We start from the raw sequence: 17,999 nt of genomic DNA on the forward strand, positions 1-17,999 counted from the left end.
TAGTGCCAGGCAGTGTTTCAGGGTTTAGTGGGAATAATGCACTTTTTAATTGATATTACGTGACACAGTTAATTGGGGAATTTGGACAAGTTAAAAAAAAAATCTGTTGGAGTCCTATGGTTTCAGAGATTAGATGAATAAGGAAGGCCACAGGAGAGGCTTCTAATCCTGCTTTAGTAGGCAAAGGGGCCCTGGAGAGAGCGACGTCTAAGCTGAGGCTTAATGAATGACATGAAGTTAGCTGGTCCCTGCCGTGGGTGTGGGGAGACACGGTTTCCAGAGGACAGCGTCTGTGATAGTGCGTAAGCAAGATAAAAACTGGCATCTGTTATTTGTCTGTCTTACATCCACTACGGCTTTTTAGTTGGCCTCCAATGAACATATATTCTATACACACAATGTCTCCAGTGCTAGGACTGCAAATAGATGACTGAGATAAAGCCCTGCCTTACTGTGGGAGAAAGATACAGAAAATCGGTAATGTGAATGTAATGGGGTACGTCTGCCAGGCACTGTGGAAGCACAAGTGTCGAGTTTTAGCCCAACTTGGCTGTCAGGGGAGGTATCCAGAAGGGGCTGATGTCTAACCTGGGTATCAAAGGGTGAAAAAGATTTAGAAAAGTTTAAAATGGTTGCAAACAATGAAAGAATAGGGAAAAGTTGTGGACTCTAAATACAATCCATTGAAAAACATGCACTGTCTATCCAGGGAAAGAGCAGTTGAAAGAGGAAAAGAGCCTGGTGTATTCTGTAGTATTTGCTATTAGTTCTTGAGATTTTATTTACATGGGGGGAAAAAAAATTTTAGTGGATATTCACCAAATTGGCTTGGTGTAGAATGTGTTCGACATTATTGGGAAATGGCATTTTAGTCCATTGATGGTAGGCTTTTGTTTCCAACTTCAGAATGAGTTGAGAATTTGTAGCATCTAGTTAGTCTTTGAGTGTTTTTCTTTAGCTTGTTCAGTTTTTCTCTGTTTTCTTTATGCCCTTTCTCCTCCTATATTTGAAGTGGGAATTGAGTAAAAGGGATGAGTTTGGTAACAAAGAGAAGAGACCATTACAAAACTGAAAAAGAAAGCAGCCAATTAGGTGAAAATAATATGTTCTAGAAATGAATCAAGATTCTCAAAAATATATTCTATCCGCTCCGGGGAAAGTAAAAGAGCAAAAGACTAAATTAGAAAAGTACTTGAGTAGGAAAAGTATCAGAACCATAGGAAATGAAAAAGCAAACCTCCAGTTAGAAAAAAAGAATTCTACACAATTTATATTTGGGCCTTCTAACAGCGTAAAGTTACTCAACCTTCTAGATCAGTTCATGAGACGTGCTCAGGTATTACAGGAATAATCCTGTGCCAAGTTGTGCCGCTTGCGGTAATTGGCAAGAGCAGAAATTAGAGAGAAATGTAGCTTTTTGTTCAGTATTTTATGGGTGAAATGAGGGGAGGAAACAACTGATCCCAGAGCTGTGGGTGCTTAGCTAACTTTTATTTAGGTAACGACGTCTAGAAAAATGCTTCCAATTTGTTTTCTGGCCAAATGCAATTTTGGTGATTGAAGGGCTGTTTTGTTTATCAACAGAAACAATGTTTTTCTCATTTCTGGCCACATAATTGGGAGGTCTTGATCACTGCCCCCAACTCCTCACCACTTAAAAACGGATCTGTCCCTTGGAAATGTCACGCAGACATAGCTCCTTGCTTCTGTGCTCGACGGTCCACACTTGGCTCTGTGTGGAGGAGCAGAGGCGCTCCCTCTGCGAAAGGCTGAGGGAGCAGGTGCTGGTACCAGGGATTTTGTAGTGCTTCAGCCTTCTTTTTGAATACTTCTAGGAGGCAGAGTGCCAGTCAGAAAATCTAGAAAGCCTGCAGTTTTTCAGAAGCAAGTTGTGGTCACAGACAGAACTTGTGTGAGTTTATAGAGCAAGATTTTACTCTGGGTGGTAGGGAAAAAATGCACCACACAGATTGTACTAAGAGAAAAAGCTGTCAGAAGATACCTAATATAAATTAATATCACCATAAGCATTTTATATTTTTGAAAAATAAAAATGAGTATTTTATGAAATTTTAAATGTCTTTGGTCTTACTAATTTGGCTTTCAGATTCTCTACATTTTCTTTTAAAGAAGATGTTCTTGGAAGCATGGCTTACAAAGTTGCTTCATAAAATTAGTGCCACCACTATTAGCAGTTTAATGAAGTAATATATTACTTATTTAATGTTTAATGAGAAATGATTCTTTCATCACATGTCTTTGAAGTGGTAAAGGCTTAACTGTGTATAGTGCTTCACACTGTACTGAAGACACTAGACTGGTTTATTTGAGTCTCACAGTAACCCTATGAGGTTAGCATCCTATTCTCCACTTATAGGTGCGTTCAGTGGGGCCCAGAGAGACTGAGCAGCCTGGCCAAGATCATATAGTTGATACTAATGATAGTTAATAGTGACAAAGGGCTTACTAGGTGCTGGTCAAAAGGACAGTGCAACATTAACTGATGTAATCTTCACAAGAAGCATGCTTTTCATTATAAAGCCGAGGAAGTGTCCAGGTGAACGAACTTGCCTGGCAACGCCATAGCAGAACCAGAAAGGCAGGATTTGAATGCATTCAGCCTAGCTCCAGAGCCCACATGTTCATCCACAGCCATAGAATGTATTGGCCAAGCAAGGGCTTTTTTTCTAGGACAACTGCTCGACAATTAAGCACTCTAGGGCAAACTGGCATGGACAGGACTGGCCTGGACAAGCCATAGTACCAAGAGTAACCAGGTGCATACACAGGTCCACAGATCATGGAAACATTTGAGTGTCATGGAGCGATAAACTCAGCAGTTTTCCATGAGAATTTAGATGGGAGGTGAAGGGAGAGGCTTCCCACAGGTCAGCATTGTAGCCTGCCACTTTATAAGTGTGGAAAACGAGGCTTACAGTGATTAAGTAACTTTTCTGACAGCACATAGCTAAAAAGATCGAAAACCATAATTTAAACATGGACACCAGAAAGAGCATTGAGCCTGCTTTGGTTTTTCTATGGTAAATTAATTTTATTTAAACAATATGTACCCAAAAGATGTACTATAGCCAAAAAAAAAAAAAATCAAAAGTTACGAAAGGAACGACATTCATTATTAAACTCTGAGAAAGATTTTGACCTCCCAGTTAAATAATGAGTTTGAGAATGTTAATGCGGGCTGCTAATACAAAAAGCCTGGTGAATTTGAAGTGGGACTGCCCCAAAGACCAGAGCTTGCCTTCCCTTATAATTATATGAAGCCGGGCCCCTTGATGATAACATATTAAATAAAATTAGTAAAACTTTACTTAATATAATTAAAATTCTGAAGGTTAAATTTAACTTATCTAATTAAATCTAATATACTGGGAAAACACAGCTTACTTTATAAGTAGTCAAGGGCTTTCTAGGTGTATTTATTCTGAAGTCATTTATTTGTCTATTAGTTTAGTAGTTAAAATCTATGGTGAAAAGGGTGTTTTGAGCCTAAATTTGAGTCAGGCAAAGCAGAGTGTGAAGTTTAATTTGACCCGTATATAAAGCTGCTCTAGTTCCAAAAACAATTTATTTTTTTCATTCAAACAACTTTTTTTAGATCATATGATTTGGTCAGAGACTGGACCAGAGGGCTCTAAACTCAATAGTGAGAGAAAGTTAAGAGACGAAGGAGCAATCTAGATAGGTGACAATGGAATGAGCCAGGGGTGGTGACAGCTGAGATGAAGAGAGGTGAGAACACAGAGGTAGTATTTGGAAGTCATAGGACTTGGTCGGGCAAGAAACAGGGAGAGAGTGAAAGCAGATTGACAGTGGAAACACACAGGTTATGGCATGTGCAGTAAAAGAGATCATGGTTGATCCTGGAAGGGGACTTATTTCCGAGGTACTTTTTTGTGTTAATCACAGTAAATTTGAAGTGACATAGAAATGGAGACAAAAATTTGGAATTGGATAAAACTATAGAGTGGAGGGGGGTCTTCTGGCCTGAAGATATGCGTCTGTAAATCATTTGCATGTAGGTAGTAAAGGATGCTCTGAGCTGGAATTAGACCACATGGGAAGAGGAGGAGTGGAGGGAAGTCCTTGGCTAGAGCCTTGAGGAACTGTCTCATTTACTAGCTGGGTAGCACGTAATAAATCCTGCTAAGGAAATAAGGGTAACATGGTGAGGAATAGAAATATAAAACCAGGAGAGTTGGATACAGACGAAAGAGTGAGAGGGTCTTATCGACATTGGCAGATTCTGCTGAGAGATCAAGAAAGAAGAGGGTCAGAAATTCTCCTCCTGATGTAACGTGATTGAGGTCTCTGAGCACCCCAGCTAGGGCAGTGAGGTGGGCTGATGAGGCAGGAGCCTAGTTGGCCAGAAAATGAGGGGAAGGTGAGGAAATGAAGAACAGCAGGAACATACAGCTCTTCCCAGAATTTGGGCAGTAGGGGGTAGGGGAGAGTGTGATGACTGGAGTGGGATGTGGTTTGCCTTATTTTCAAATGGCAGATATTTACATAAGGTTGAAAGCAAATGTCTAAGACCCAGCGGGGAGGAAGAAGCTGAGATATATAGGAGAGAGAGGAGGGATATTGTATACGGCAGTGATTTTCAGCTGGTGTGTCCCAGTAATATTGAAAACATTCAATACCTGGCTACTTAGTCAGGGACACTAAATAGGTTGTCAAATAAAAAAAAATGACAACGGCCAACACAATAGCTGTCTGGTGTGAATGAATCAAAATTATACTTTATTTTTGTCAGATCGGTAAAAAATATATTGGCAAAGATATTTTTGGTGTGCTGCAGAACTTTAGTAATTTATGTGTGCCATGAGAAGAAAAAGGTTGGAAATCGCTAGTATGTGGTAAACTTGCAGAGTGAAATGATGGGAACCAATCCGAGAAAGAGTGCTTGGCCTTAAAAAGCGGAGCCAGTACTTCTATTCACCAAAAGGAGAGATTACTGTTGAGGACAGATCTAGGTAGGCTTGTAGTTTGGTAGATAGAAGAGGAGGGAATCCTTCTCTGAGTGTTTTATTTTCTCTGTATGTTAGTGATAAAGCCATCTTCTAGTGGAGAGGTAAGGAGGTTTAAGGTATGAGGCCAGCGGAGAAAGTTTGAAAAAGTTATGTAGAATGGAAGGACTGAAGAAGGTGCGGTTGACTGCCAGGCAGTTTTGAAGACTTGAGTTTGCCAATCATGAATTTATGGCATCTTCTGCCCTATGTACTATTTCTCAAGCTGTGTTCAACTCCTTGGGTTCAGGTCACAGATTTCAGCTATGGTAGAGTGGAGGTTGACTTTGGAAAGGCAGAGTTCAAGGATCTGAGAGCCTTGGTGGTTCACGGGCCATTCCCAGGAAAGAAACCCCAGGCCCTAACTCTGAGGTTCATGGGTGGAGGAGGAATGAGTAAACAACCACCACATGAGACTGCAAGGGAAGTCGTATCCTCAGGGGAAAGTAGGTTCTAGGAAAGGCGGCCATATGGATGTCTACAAAGCCATAGTTGGCATGTATGAGTTTAGACCCAGGCAAGATGAGTTTAGACCCAGGCAAGACCTTCTATTACATGGAGTTCCAAACTCCCAGTACCCTATTGCACTCCACAAGAGTTGTTTTGAGCCTGGCCGGTGTGGCTCAGTTGGTTGAGTGTTGTCCCATGCACTAGGAGGTTACCGGTTCATTTCAGGATGGGGCACATTCCTGGGATGTGGCTTGATCCCCAGAGGCAGCCAGTCGATGTTTCTCTCTCGTGTGTGTGTGGCTCTCTCCTTTTCCCTTCCTCTCTCTGAAATCAATAAAAACATATTAAAAAAACAAAAGAATACAATTTTTAAGAAAGACTTGCTTTGAAGCAGGCTCCACTGTGACTGTTCTAGATGAATGCTTTAGAGATCAGTGGAGATCATACCCAGCCACACAATCAATTACTAAGGGGGAGGCTGTGTAATTCTTACCCCAGCTGCAAGTAATATGAATAGTTGGTGAGAGCTGCAGAAGAAAGAATGGATTCTTTTTACATGTACAGGAATGGCAACTCAAAGTATGAAAGCAGAAAGAAAAATTAATAGAATTCACCAGCTTAACCTTGATTTACAAGATTCTGAATGACGACAATGGGAGCTCTGACAATGTGCATTATCATTACTTTAAGCAAAGAGAACCTGTCCTGACTTTGTGCAATTGGTAGGAAGACACAAGAGGTTCCCTGACAAGTGTGTTTATCAAGTACATCTGCAGCGTTATTTCGCACGCTCAGTTGCGTCCCCCGTCATTCTTCTCCATGCTCATTTAACATGATGGACTTGTTTGGCAAATCCTTCAGATGGTGGGAGGACCGGGAGAGGAAGAAGCTTACTCTGGATCATAAAACAAAAGATGCCAGCCTCTCGCACACTCCAGCTCTTCATTCTCCTCATCCTCCTTCATCATGGTTATTTGTAGGAAGAAAAACGAATGGCTAAGTGATGTGATCCTGTGAGTCTGTTGATAGTTGCTTAGAGCACCATGGAGAGAGGGTTCAGGTGTAGTTGTCTGGTTTGACTTGAATTCTTGATTAGAGAAAAAAAAGTTTGTTGAGTTTTTTAACCTGCACCTCAGGGAATTTCACTGTGTCCTACTGAAAGAAGTAGTTGAGGTGCACCTCTCCCATCTTGATGCTTAGTACTAGCCAGTAGCAGGTGGCACCCATTTAGTGCTGTGTGCCACACACTGTGCTAAGCACTTTGTGTTAATTTTCTTTATTTCTCCCCAGGTAACAGCCTCATATTATTTACTTTCTCCCCCCCCCCTTTTTATTGAATTGATTGGGGTGACACTGGTTAACAAAATTATACAGGTTTCAGGTACAGCATTCTACAACACATCATCTATACTCTGTATTTTGTGTGATCACCACCCCAAGTCACATTTCTCAGAAAATACAACTGAGATTCAGGGATGTTAAAGGACCAGGCCAAGATCACATAGCCAGTTAGTGGCAAAGCCTGAATTCCGGGCCAGATGTGTTTCCGGATGCCACATTCTTCACAAGAACACTCCAGAGTCATACCGTCCAACAAATATGAGAGCCACATGTGAAACTTTTAATTTTCTACCCGCCACAGTGGAAGTACAAAGAAAGGAGTGAAATTAATTTTAATAACATTTTATGTGACCCAGGATATCCATCATATGATTTTAACATATGATCACTATTAAAAAATATTACTGCGGTACTTTACATTCATTTTCCATGCTAAGTCTTTGAAATCTGGTGTCTTTTATCATTGAGAGCAAACCTCAGTTTGGACTAGCCACAACAGGCTACTGGTTACCATACTGGACATTACGGCTTCAAACTCTGTTTATGGAAACAAAGTTCTTGACCATGGAGGATTTGCTGAGTTTGTTGCGGGTTTTGCTTTGAGATCAGTGGACAGAGGCTTTCCTGTGTGTGCTATTGGTCTCTGTGATACAATAGCGATGCCCATGCTGTCATCGCTTGCCTGTGTGGCAGCCTTCTCTTCTAAAACTCTCTGTGTGTGTGTGTATTTGAAAAATAAATCTTGTGTATTTTGAAAATAAATCTCCACAGAATTTATGGAATCTTTAATAAATACTTTATGATACAGAGGGGAGAAAAAAGAGCCAGACTATTGCTAAGGTTAAGATATACATAGGCTTGTCTCCCTTTACTATCTCTGGATTTGTCTTTTTGTCTGTTACCTGAGGGTGGCAAAATGAAATTATGCATTTAATATAATACCTGGGAAGTAGGAAGTGATTACTATGGTAGCCATTGTTATACACTTGTGTTCAAAGTCCTTGTATAATTACTCCCGAAGATTGGTATTAACTAGTCCCCAGCCACGAATACAAGAGCAGGATATAGACTATATGGAAGTTACCAAAAAATTTTTATAAATAACCCATATCTATTTGCGGACAAATAACTTTATACATTACTTAACTTTTAGTCAACCATTCTCAATGCAGATCTTGGTTACTTTTGTCTCTTCCTATAGATAGATTACATTGAAATCTATTTCAAAGGCCCTTAGATAGTGACTATCTCCAAATTTCTACCACATTTACCTTAAGGTTTACCATTTGATGGGTAGAAAGAAAGGGGAGCTTTTCAATATCTTTATATAATTGTTGTAATATTGTGAACAGTTTTTCTGCTTTTAATTTTTTAATCCAAGTAAAAAGCATTTTAGGGGCATGTAAATAAAATGGTCATTTCCATTATATAGGCATTGTATGAGCTAAGAGTAATTTTTATTATATGTGTCCCTTTTTAAAAATCATCTCATCAATTGCTATCAGAGAAAATAGTTGCTTCAGCAGTGTGCATTGGTTGCTTTCAGTATACCGGCCTTGTGTGTGCCCAGCACCGGGTCCTAACCAAGCGCTCCCCCGCTGTTCACGGTACCTCATAAAGAGCAGTCGAGCGTGGTGGCATTACCATAGAAGCTCATTGAAGTCGCACATAAATGTCTACCCATGTTGTTTTTAAAATTGAGCGAACAGGTGGTTATTTGTCATTGATGGACAAGTCACTCCATCTCCGTAATTTACCTTCGCTCTCAATCACTGGTCTGTGGAAGATTTAGGGCTACATCCATTTACTTTTCTCTCCGAACTAACGTTATTTCTGTCTACCCATTCTCCTGCAGAGGTTACTACATAATAATTGTGCCTTTGAAGAAATCTCGTGGGAAATTTATCAAGCCATGGGAGAGTCCAGACGAAATGGAATTAGATGAGGTAACTGTGTCTTTGTTGGCAGTGTCTTTCACTAGTTATTTAATCTATCGAACACCCTCTGCCCCTCTACAGAGACTCTGGGCACCCAGTCCAGTCGCTGAGCTCTGCACGGCTGGCTGGTCAGCTGGCTGGTGGGATAGTGCAGCGCTATGGGTGTGTTGACCTCTAGGGATCGCAACAAAGAGCCTTTTGCTTTAATTAAAACACACTAAACTGCAATAAAGCTTACAACCTGTCTAATCTTTGTTGGCTCTGGTATTTTGCCCCTTGCCCTTTGTAAAACATGATGCAGAGGTGTGAAAGGGGAAGTGAATTCTCAGCAAAGACTTAATCACCAATGCTATGAATTCCAAAGTTCACTTCATTAATGCAACGGTAGCTGCAGCTGTTACAAATGTTAAATTGCATTTTGCACCAGACTTCAACATTTGACCCACTATGTGTCCTTGACCAGTTTCTCATGGAGTTACGCTGATTAGCATATGTTTGCCTTATTTTATATTCTGTAGGTTTTCAGAATCAAAATTGCATTTAACAGCAGGGGCAAATTAAAACACAAAATTGTTGAGCCAAGGAAGAAATATAGTGCAAAAAATACTAGCAAATACTAAATTAGTATGATTTTAATTTTCAAAATCTTACCCCAAGAGTAGGTATGTTTTAATTTATACTCTTTTTGTAGAAAGGACATTTGTTTTGTTTTGTTGTTGTTTTAAGTTAATACATAGTATGCAGAACAAGACCTAAGTATTACATACCTCTAGTTAGATGAGAAAGCTATGATCAGAAGTATTAACCCAGATTCCCTGGAAGGCCACAGTAGGTTAATGGCTCAAGTCCACATTTTGAAGTGCAGGAGAGATAGTACTGTCTTAGTGTGATGCTGGTTTGCATCAGTCCAGAAGGCAAATAAAAAGGCCCCCATTTGGGAAAATGGGAGATTTTAATTCATCGTGATTATTTACAACATTGGCCCCATATTATCACCCAACCTGTTATTTTTTAGGTATTTTCCCTACTTCAAAGTAGTTCAAATGGAGCAAGGAAAAGCAGAAATTCCCTAACTGCATTACAGGGACATGATGTTTATTTCATGTGTGCCTGCACTAAGGAGACAGTGATCTGACAGATACGGGCTGGTAGCTTCTTTGGCAGACATACGTCATCTCTAGAAGGTGGTTCCCCATCATCCACTTCATTTATCTGAGTTAAACTCAAGTTGAGAAGGAGAGATGAGTTCAAGGTTAGGATTATGCTTTTGTGTCACAGTTTAGTGATTAGATGAGCATTGGAGGAGTATAAATTGAGACACCATTTGAATAATGTTGTCAAGTAATAAATGTTACACATTTTCTTTCTCTCTGTTGATAATAAAGGAGCACAGTCATTTTTCTGTGATGTCAGAGGAATAGTTATCCTTGGTCTGAATGTGCAAAATGACCCACTGGTCTTCTGTAAGCATTTTGAATTAGTTAATCCTGAGATATCCTTTATTATTTTAATCAATTTTCAGCTGAATTACAAAATTCAGTTGGATTTTTTTTTAATATGTCTTTATTGATTTCAGAGAGAGGACGAGAGAGAGAAAGAGAAACATCAATGATGAGAGTCATTGATTGGCTGCCTTCTGCATGTCCTCCACTGGGGATCAAGCCAGCAACCAGGGCATGTGCCTTGACTGGGAGTTGAACCACTGTCATCTCCTGGATCATAGTGGTCGATGCTCAACCACTGAGCCATGCCCAGCCAGGCTTCAATTGGATTTGGATTTAAAATGCAAAGACAATTTGTAAAATATATGAATCTATCTACCTATTTTTAAAAAGTTATCAAGGAATTAAAGATCTGGGCAAAGAATGACATCAAATACTTTTATTGTTTTATTTATTTTTATTTTTTTATTAAATTTATTGGGGCGACATTGGTTAATAGGATCATATAGGTTTCGAGTGTACATTTCTATGATACATGATCTGTATATTGTAAATAATAAGATTTCCTTCTAAGTAGAGCCATTTGATGATAAGTAATAGGAAGCTGATTCTCTTTTACAGCCAGGTTTTAATGCACAGCAATGCTAATGGATTAAAGCATAGCACTATATGACATTGAACTTTCTTGCAATTAAATTCTATGGGTCTGTGCTGCTGATTCACGTAACAAAGGGTCATTTTAATCATCCCACACATTGTGGTACATTAATCTGTATAATAGTTTGATAAAGAACATTTATTAGTTCAGAAATTTTGGGTCAGGACGGTTTGTTACCCACTTTTCTTACTAATATAATTGAGACCACATTGTAGAATTAATGGTGGAAGAAATAAGATATGCATTGACTGGAAAATGAAAATTATTTCTGATAAAAAACCAAAGCCCTTGATATATCTTCTGGAATTACCTCCAATACATCTTGTGACTGTTGTGGAGGGGAACAAATGAAAGTTGGCTATGACCTCACTTTATGCTTCCTCACTCAGTTTCTGATCCCTGCAGACAGTTCTTCATTGTTTTATTTTTGTGGGGGTTTTCCCCTACCATGGATAATAAAAGCATTGTCGTAATTTTATCTAGAGCTTGGTACTGCCAGGTTTGACAAAGCAGTATTCCTCACCAAGTGATTTTTTTTTTAGTCCAGTCTGTAATTCAAATTGTTCAAACCATATCATCTAATAGAATGGTGGCCTAAGTGTATTGCCACATGTATGCCGTACATCTAAGCCCATAAAAAGTGGGACGAGGCTTTCTAAATAGAGTCATTCTCAATATTATTTTTTTAAGCACATTTATCCTTTGTCTGGGGATAATTTCCCCATAATAAATTTATAGACTGGAACTCCTGTTGTCAAGGTCAGACTAGGCAGAGCAGACACTGATAGTCAAAATGGACTTGGGGCAGAATGACTCCCAAAATGTTAGTTATATTTAATTCAGGGTAGGCCTCGTAATATATCATAAGCTTTTCATCGCATTGTACTTCAAAAGCTTGCTGTAAGATACCGTGGTCGTTTGTGGTTGTAACTTCACACACTGCCTAAGTTCCGTGTCACCCGGGCATACTAGACTCGCGTAGAGGATAGCACAGGAAGCGTCCTGCGGAGATGAGAGCAACCTGCAGGGGCAGAGTTGATTTTCCAGGCTTGACCTTAATGAGTGGCCGCACGGGCTCTAAACAGCAACAACAACTCAAATATTTTTTTCTAACATACTTCCTCTAAATCTTCTAAAGAAGCCCTAGCAGAAGGTATTCATGGGGATGACAGTGATACGGATGAATTATGACAGTTGCCTACATCTGAAATATGAATAAAATCAAGGTAGGGTTTGATCAGTGAAGTAGAAGAGGGGATACAGTCACATAAACAACTGATGCTAAATGTTTCTGATTAACCAACTTCAAAAAGCTGTCCAGCTCATCTGTAGTGTGTTTGCCCTTCTCCAGGTAATGGGCCATCATTTACTGCCTATCAACAATAACCTTCGCAATGACTTTTCAAGTGTAGCATTAAGTATATGGTCTCAGAATTTTTAAAAATAGCATGTATAAAGAACCCAGGAAAAGGAAACCTACATGCACACTCATCTGTGTTAATGCAAGCAGCTGCACTCAATTTATATATGTCTAAATATAGACTGAGTTAAAACAATTTAGATTATCAATTTACTTCCACTGTTGCATTTGTTTTCTTGATGTTGTACAAGCAATACGTGAACAAAATCTGGTTTAAAAAATCTCTTACATGTAATTTCATTTTATTTCACCAATTGAGTCCAATTATATATTGCTACTTTCTGTTATGCCTCAGTTACCTTGTTTATAAAATGGGGATAATAGTAGCCTAACTTACAGGGTTAGTATGAGGAATAAATGAACTGATATATGTTTAGGCTCCAAAGAACAGTGCCTAGTCAGTGCTTAATAAATATTAGCTATTGTCATTTTCATCGTTATTATGAGTAAACCTAAATTTGACCACAGGATTGAAAGGTAGTGCTAAGTTTCTGGCCTTGATTTAATGTAACCCAAAGGGTACATAATTGATTAGCTTACCTGAAGTGATCATCAGATGGTCCAAATTTGCTAAACAGGTTATGGCCAACCTACTACAGTTTCATAAAATAGCTTATATTTCATGTAACTCTAATTGTATCGGTAAATTCAGATTTCACAGAAAACTTAAGAACATTATAAATGAAAACTTATTCAAAAATAACATGGCACAGATTATATAATCAAAAGACTGTTTTTCACATTTTTTTAGGTTACAATTTCAAACCAGCTGAGCACATGTACAACTCTCAGTGTAGAAGAGACTGTAGTGTACCATCAGGTTCCTGACATAAAGAACCGGTGTTTGTCTTACGGACAACCTTCAGCCGTTACTATCACAGAAGCCTGGCCTTGATTATGCTAAGGTCTCATTCTAGGAGGAATATAGCACTAGTTTGGTTTTTACTATTATCCTTTCCACTTGTGAAAAAACAAAACTAGTCAGTAATTTTGCCATAAGATTTTATAAGTACCTTAATCAAAGAGCCAAGTCAAGCCAGAAATGGTTAAATGAATGACAGTGTTTATTAAATATTGTCAGTTAAAAATTGATCATCGGAATTTATTCCTGCAGATTTGAGGGACTTTACATAATACAGGGGTTGGCAAAATAGGTTTACAGTTGTGAGTACAAGAAATGGTTGATTCTTGTATGAATTATTATACAACTGTAAACCCACTTTTGCCCTCCCCCTGTATAAATTATCTCATTACTAAAAACATTTGAAATGCCACTAACCCCTCTAAAAAGTTAGTAATATGTGGAAGTTTAGAGTGCTTTATCTGAGTTTCTACTTGTTTAGTAGGTAACAATAAAGCCTGCATGGCAGGCTTTGTGAATCACGCTTTGGTGAATCACGCTGACACTTTTAGACAAGTTATAAAGCACTCGTGGCCCCTGAGAGGATTTCATTAGGGTGGACAATGATAGGAGCTCCCACTGAAGGATCTGATGTCCTGTGTCTTTAGCCTGGGCCTTGCAGGAGCAGGAGCAGTCCAGTTTCTTACCTTGACAGCAAGATTAACACTTGCAAGAGAGAACTGAGATTTTATGATGCTGATCTGCTGCATGAAGTGCGGACAGATTTCCCTTAGGTGGTTCCCGGTCCTGAGCACCCTTCCCCCTTTAAACTGTCATGAAGTTGGGTTCTTGTTGTTTACATTTCTTTCTCTGTTTCCCACTTTGTTTCTTAAGCTGCTTAAAGAGATATCCAGGAAACGCAGAAGCCTCCGGTATGGGAGAGAAGTTGAATTAAAGCCATATATAGCCGCTCACTTTGATGTCCTTCCCACCGAGTTCACCCTGGGAGATGACAAGCACTACGGCGGCTTCACGAACAAGCAGCTCCAGAGTGGTCAAGAATATGTGTTCTTCGTGTTAGCGGTGATGGAGCACGCAGAGTCCGTAAGTTGGCTGCGGTGGCCTGTGTCTCCCATGGCATTCTTACACGTTTTCACCAGAATCTGGGTGGTGGGCGTCCGTGCATGTGCCCGCCCTGATTGTTCCTTGTGAGCTGCCTTAAGTTAGCGCTGCAGCAGCCACCTGCTTGCGCTTTCCCTACAAATGGGGGTGTCCCCCGCGACAGGGAGTTCAGCTGGACTTCTAGAGTATGACGTGCCGGATTATTAGGGCGCGATTCTCGAGACCTTCTGATGGGACACACGTACTGATAGGAAGGTGATAGCTGTCCTCCCAGTATCCTTCCTCATCCTTTTAAAATGGCTGATAAAAAAAGGAAAAGTCTTGCATAATACCTACTAGTCATCAGCCTGTGTGATTAGGAACAAGCTCTGCGGTTTCAGTAGGATAGTTGCAAGCATTTGAAAATATTAGCGGGAGGTGACCGTGTTTTATTCTCCTGTGACTGCCAGCGAGCCCGCAGTGCTCTCTGTCCAGATTCACAGGGAAGCTCTGTCTAGGAAAAGGCAAGCACAGCCAGCCTCTTTAATTGTAGCCATTTACCAGTGACTTGGTCAGTGAAAAGCCAAGAAAGTTAGAAAATAATTCAACGAAACAGAGAATTCCGAAGGTACTCTAAATAATGAGTTGTCTTCTTTATGTAATTCATCTTGCTCTTAAGTCGTTTTATGCTTCAGTTGCTTTGAATGTTAAAAAGAGAGAGAGGGAGAGAAATTGTAGATGGGAAGGGGTGGTTTTGGAAGTGGCAGGTCACATTAACATTTCAGATACATCTTCTAAGTGGTATCTTTCTAATAGATTAGGGCCTAAAACTGATGGGTGTGGTAACTCCTTTGAGCCAGTCACTTCTGTGCATAAGAAGCCCCAGATGTACCAAAGATTTCTCCACACCAGGTGTGAGCGTGTACAGTGGGGCCTCCCTCCAAATGACTGAAGGAACTCCCCCGTGGGACATCAAGACACAAAGGCAGCCTTTCTGCTGCTCTACCTTTGTGCATAGGACGTCATTTGAAAACCAAGTGGCAGGCTTCCTGGAATTTTAATGCACGGATATGCTTCCTCTCTCTGGTTGATGGTCTTAAGGCAAAACATCAAGGGAAGGGAATGTTGGAAATCATCTTTTTCCTTTGCTACAATGACTTTCAGATATTTGAAAGGGATTTTCTTGAAATAGCTTTAGGATGTTTCAGAAAGCACATGCAGACCATTGAGGTAGATCAGAGAATCCAGCAAAGAAAAGCGATCTCATCAGATCATCAGTCCGATTTTACCACTGTCAGAGACTGGTTTTTAGTGTCTCCCAGATGTTTTTACTGGTGTTCAAATGTATCACCATTGATGAAGCGTCTACACATTTCCTTGTGTGTCATTGCAGTGTTTCATTAATTATGCAATTATAATTTTTTCCAAGTACATTATCTGAATTGACCCTTCATCATCTTTCTCAATATTGCTCTCAAAAGTAACAGCATGGCCTTTATGTTTCATATATGTTTTCAGGCCAGCATTTACTTCATAGAAGAGGCTTGCATTCAAGTAGTATAATGTTAGCAGTGGTACCATCCTTTTGTAAGCCTCTAATTTTTATGAATAATTATTAGTAAAGCACTTGATCATTCCAAGAGTGGACTGATAATCTACATAGAGAACATGTCCTCCCTCACCAAACACAGAAGCTGTACCCCAATCCATTGCCTTATATCAAAAACATCAGAGGACAGGTTCAGAATGACTGAAGGTTTGCTCTTTTCTATCACCACCCCCCAATACACACACACACACACACACACACACACACACACACACACACACTCTCACACTCTGGACAAATTGTACGTTTCACAAGGCTGGTGTCATTTTATGGGTTTTTTCCCTTTCATTTTTCGCATCTCTGGTTCCTGACATATGCGCTTTGGGGAAACCTCTGCTTAGATTTCTCCCTTGGCTGACCAAGATTATTATCTTAAAAGCTCTTGGTAAAGAATTTTAAATCCAACTTGCTTACTTTTGTCTGCCAAACAGTTTGAGTGTGGCCTGCAAAATGGAAAGGGGAAAGTGTGAACCGAAACAAACAATTAGACTTATGTGAAGAGTCATGTTTCTTGGATATTTAGTGTGTTCGTTAAGTCCTTTATGTAAATCTTTACATTGTGCATATCTCTTTCTAATCTGCTTCTGAGAAGGTTGTAAATATACTGAGTTGTCTTGTTTGATGCATTAGAAAATCTCAACGTCTAGTTAGTGTCTGTCCTGGGCACAGTGAGGAGAATGGGAAGGGAAAATACTTGACAAGCACGTAGTGGGGCATATGTCCTCCAGCTTGACTACTGAGCTTGTGCCACTTAAAATTAGAATTTATGCCCTTAACAAAATGTTTTAAGTGCAGATTAAACAATTAAATATATTTATTGATCATGGAACTAATGAGCATATTCTTTCATACTTTGATAATGTCATCCATTTGAAAAGATGAGCATTTTTATTCAACAAATATTTGTTGGGAGTTCACTTTTGCAAAGTTCTGGTCTAGCTGCTTTAACCAGACAAACACAGATAGTATATAAACCCCTACTTTCCAGAAGTTTATAGTTTCATTGAAGTAAAGAAGACAGGTGCACAGATAAAAAACTAAAAGTTTGATGAATGCCATTAAAAAAGGAATAAAGGACTACCTAAATTTTTAAAATTATTTTTGCCTACATTTTGTGGAATAATTGGTTATTTCTGGTTAAGGAAAGCTAGCTTCATTAAAGGCAGTATTTAAGTGGAGCCTTGAAGATTAGTTGGATTTCCAGAGATAAATGTTGTGGACCTTGTAAGAGGGTTAAAGAGAGAGAATGGAGCATTGGGGGAGTAGTAACAAGAAGTTTGCTGTGATGGAATATGTTGTATGTGGTAAGGAAGTTTAAAACAAAATTGCGAAGACCCTTAAGAACCATGCTAAGATGCCTAGGTTTCATTCAGGAATCACCTGAGAGCCTCCAGAAGGTTTCATAGCTGTAGTTTAAGAAAACAAATCTATCAGCAGTAGAGACTGATAGAGGAAGGAAAAAAAAAAAAAAACTCTTGGTATGGTTTGGGTGAACATGAATGAAAGTCCTGAAGAAAAGTGGCACCCATGAGACTGGAAAGAGGGCGTATGGGCTTGGGGGACATAGATTAGATAAAATCAGCAGCTTTTCATTCCTACTATTGAGACTGAGAGAAATAAGCAAGTCAGAGGAAGGTATGCCTGGGAAGTAGCACTTGCAGTTCTTAACTTGAGGATATATGTAGGAATTTCTAGAAACAATTGGAAATGAAGGTCTGGAACTTAGCAGAATTTCTGAATTTAGGAACATTAGTGAGAAAGTAATCTGCATAGAGGGTGGCCATTAAAGCTGGGATGACCTTGCTAGGTAAGGGAGAGAAAGAGACTAGCAGAAAAAACATAAGAGTGCTGGCTTGGAGTGATGCGGAGGCAGTTAACAGGATCTGATCAGTTGGCAGGGTTAGGGAGGGACTAGGCGATTACAGAATTAAGAGAGCCAGAGGAGGGAGTTTTAAAGAAGGCTTGCTCAACAGTGGCAAATCTGGAAAAGATGTCTGGAAGGGTAAGAACTGAATAATGGCGATTATTTGGCAAGTGAGAGGCTGGGATCAATGCTAGAGTTAGAAGAGAGGAGGAGCGAATGTCAGGAGAGATGGGGCAGCCCATGGGTATAGAGTGGTCTCTATTGGAAAGGAAAAGATAGGACCTTGAAAGGGGGCAACGTTAAGAGAAT

At 39.7% G+C, this 17,999-nt stretch overlaps 1 protein-coding gene across 5 annotated transcripts in view; it reads left to right on the plus strand.

Annotated features, from left to right (window-relative positions):
* Window positions 1-17,999, plus strand: part of PTPRD (protein tyrosine phosphatase receptor type D) — a 470,419-nt gene that overhangs the window by 325,012 nt on the left and 127,408 nt on the right. For all 5 annotated transcript variants that reach the window (XM_016223581.2, XM_016223577.2, XM_087822669.1 and 2 more), the window contains exons 18-19: window positions 8,674-8,764; window positions 14,011-14,220. In XM_016223581.2, coding sequence (XP_016079067.1) covers window positions 8,674-8,764; window positions 14,011-14,220 — 301 coding nt within the window. The remainder of the gene's footprint in view (window positions 1-8,673; window positions 8,765-14,010; window positions 14,221-17,999) is intronic.

The sequence above is a fragment of the Miniopterus natalensis genome, chromosome 12 (assembly GCF_054644295.1).
Source record: "Miniopterus natalensis isolate mMinNat1 chromosome 12, mMinNat1.hap1, whole genome shotgun sequence".
NCBI lineage: Eukaryota > Metazoa > Chordata > Mammalia > Chiroptera > Miniopteridae > Miniopterus > Miniopterus natalensis.